Raw genomic sequence first — 2,048 nt, 5'->3', positions numbered from 1 at the left:
CTACTACTGCTACTACTTCTACAAATGTTTCATTTTCGGGGTAACATTCTTTCTGTGCGGCCCGGTACTAAGGGGATCTTGCGTCACTCGCAGACGAAGCCGCTTTTGAGTGTTTCCACAGCATGGCACCAACACGTAAATCCTTTAAAGGAGTTTACTGATATTGTTTTTATTACCATGTGACTATAATGCACTCCTCTCATTCAACATGTGGACTTGAAACCAACTTTAACTCATTTCTTCATTATGAACTTCAACAATATCTGAGTTCATCTCCGTGAATACACAGTGAAGTCAGTTTCACGTTGGTCTCTTTGTTTCTTCTCTTTCTACATCAGAGTCTGGTTCCTTGATACTGACAGTGATCAACATTTGCATCAGCGTGGACCTCAGTAGCCAATGGGGTTGTGTTGGGAACCTTCATGAGCTGATTGGTGGCTGGACGGCCAACAGGACAGAGGAACACATTTAAAAAGGCAGCAGTTCCACCAGGAGGGCAGTCACTGGAAGAGATGGGTGCCATGACGGGTCTTCTCCTTCTGCTGTGGGCCGGTGAGTGATCACCTGCTGCTGGCTTTAACCCTTCATGTGCCTTCAGATGGACTGTACTAGTCTGTAGTACTTGTGTTCCATAGGACTTCAGCCACAGCTCACATGTGTGTTCATACCTTTCTAGACTTGTTCTCTACAACAACCTGTTCTGACTGAGAGTCACCTGCTGGAGGACTTTGTGTTTCAGGTGTCACGGTGGGCTCGGTGCTGGATCTGCAGAAGAGGGTCATCGGAGGGAAACCATGCGACTCAAAGGAGCGTCTGTACCACGTTCAACTGAGAGAGACTAAACCTGCTGATGGATTTGTGTGTGGCGGCTCTCTGATCGGTCCCCAGTGGGTTCTGACTGCAGCTCACTGCTGGGAGGATTCATTGTAAGAAATGTTGATCTATACTAAAAAGTTCTCTCCACTCAAACATATCTTTTGCTGATTGTTAAGAGAAAAGATGAGAGAATCCTTTAAGGTTCCTTCACCTTCACTGTGCAGAAGCATGTCTCTGCAGAGTTTGAGGATTCAAATGAGTCTAAAAAACTGTAAAGTTGGTGTTTTTGAATCAGTATTGTTCCTGATGATGATGATGATGATGTGAGTTGAGGTCCAGGTCCAGTAGAGCCTCAGCCTGTCAGGGAGAGAAGAAGAGCAGCAGCTGCATGGCAGCAGTGAGCAACATGTTGTAGGTCAGCCTGTATGCTCTGCATCCGGATCTCTAGAAGCTGTCACAAGTCCTGAAGCAGCACTGATGTTATACAAAGCAAAGCTTTCCCAAAATGAAGACATTGTTCAGTGATTACTGACCTATAATGTTAACTTATGTGTTTACAATCATTCATTGATGTTCCTCTTCAATCTTTACTTATGTCTAGGTATGCAGTTGTAGGTGTGCATCCAGGTGGAAGTAAAGAAAAACGAAAGGTTCTCAACCATCATCAATTTAAGGACCATGACATCATGCTGCTGGAGATAGAGACGCCCACGAATATTCACCCTGTTGTTCAACTTCCTGACTGTACACAACGTCCCAAAGTGTGAGTCTTTATCTTTACATTTTTTATAAGTGTGAAAGTTCAACTCATGAGGAACTCTGAGGAAAATGTTTATTTTTGTTCTTTTTCTTGTATTTCAGAGGTGTGGATGAAGTTCAGGTTGCAGGTCATGGAGCCACAACTACAGGCCCTAATAAGAAAAGAGGTGAGAGGAGTCTTGTTTATTTCATTCTAACGATTGTCTATGTTTATGACTTTTGCTCATGTGTGTTTCCACTGCTGACTCATATTTCCATAAAGCCTCTGACCTGTGGGTCATTGATGTTCTGGTCAACATGAATGTGTAAGAGACTGAATGTCTCAGTGATGAAGCTAGAACATGCTGGCATCAGGTGGAAGTAGACGACCTGATGAATCCACTGGGACCAACCAGGATGCATTTTTATTAAAGAAAGTATTGCTATGAATAGTTGTGTTTATTTGTTGCTGGAAGGATTTCCTGTCAACAAGT

The 2,048-nt window shown here is 43.5% G+C and overlaps 1 protein-coding gene across 1 annotated transcript in view; it reads left to right on the top strand.

Moving 5' to 3' along the window:
• The first annotated feature begins 519 nt into the window (after positions 1–519).
• The window catches only part of LOC306737711 (kallikrein-1E2-like), a 2,434-nt gene continuing 905 nt past the window's right edge, over positions 520–2,048 (top strand). Inside the window, exons 1-4 of the mRNA XM_079219481.1 lie at positions 520–552; positions 740–926; positions 1,418–1,579; positions 1,678–1,742. Of these exons, the coding sequence (XP_079075607.1) occupies positions 522–552; positions 740–926; positions 1,418–1,579; positions 1,678–1,742 (445 nt within the window). The 5' untranslated portion in view covers positions 520–521. The remainder of the gene's footprint in view (positions 553–739; positions 927–1,417; positions 1,580–1,677; positions 1,743–2,048) is intronic.

The sequence above is a fragment of the Taurulus bubalis genome (genome assembly GCF_910589615.1).
Source record: "Taurulus bubalis genome assembly, chromosome: 6".
Taxonomy (NCBI): Eukaryota; Metazoa; Chordata; class Actinopteri; order Perciformes; family Cottidae; genus Taurulus; species Taurulus bubalis.
Note: the sequence above shows the minus strand (reverse complement) of the source record. Positions and strands in the feature narration are given on the sequence as shown.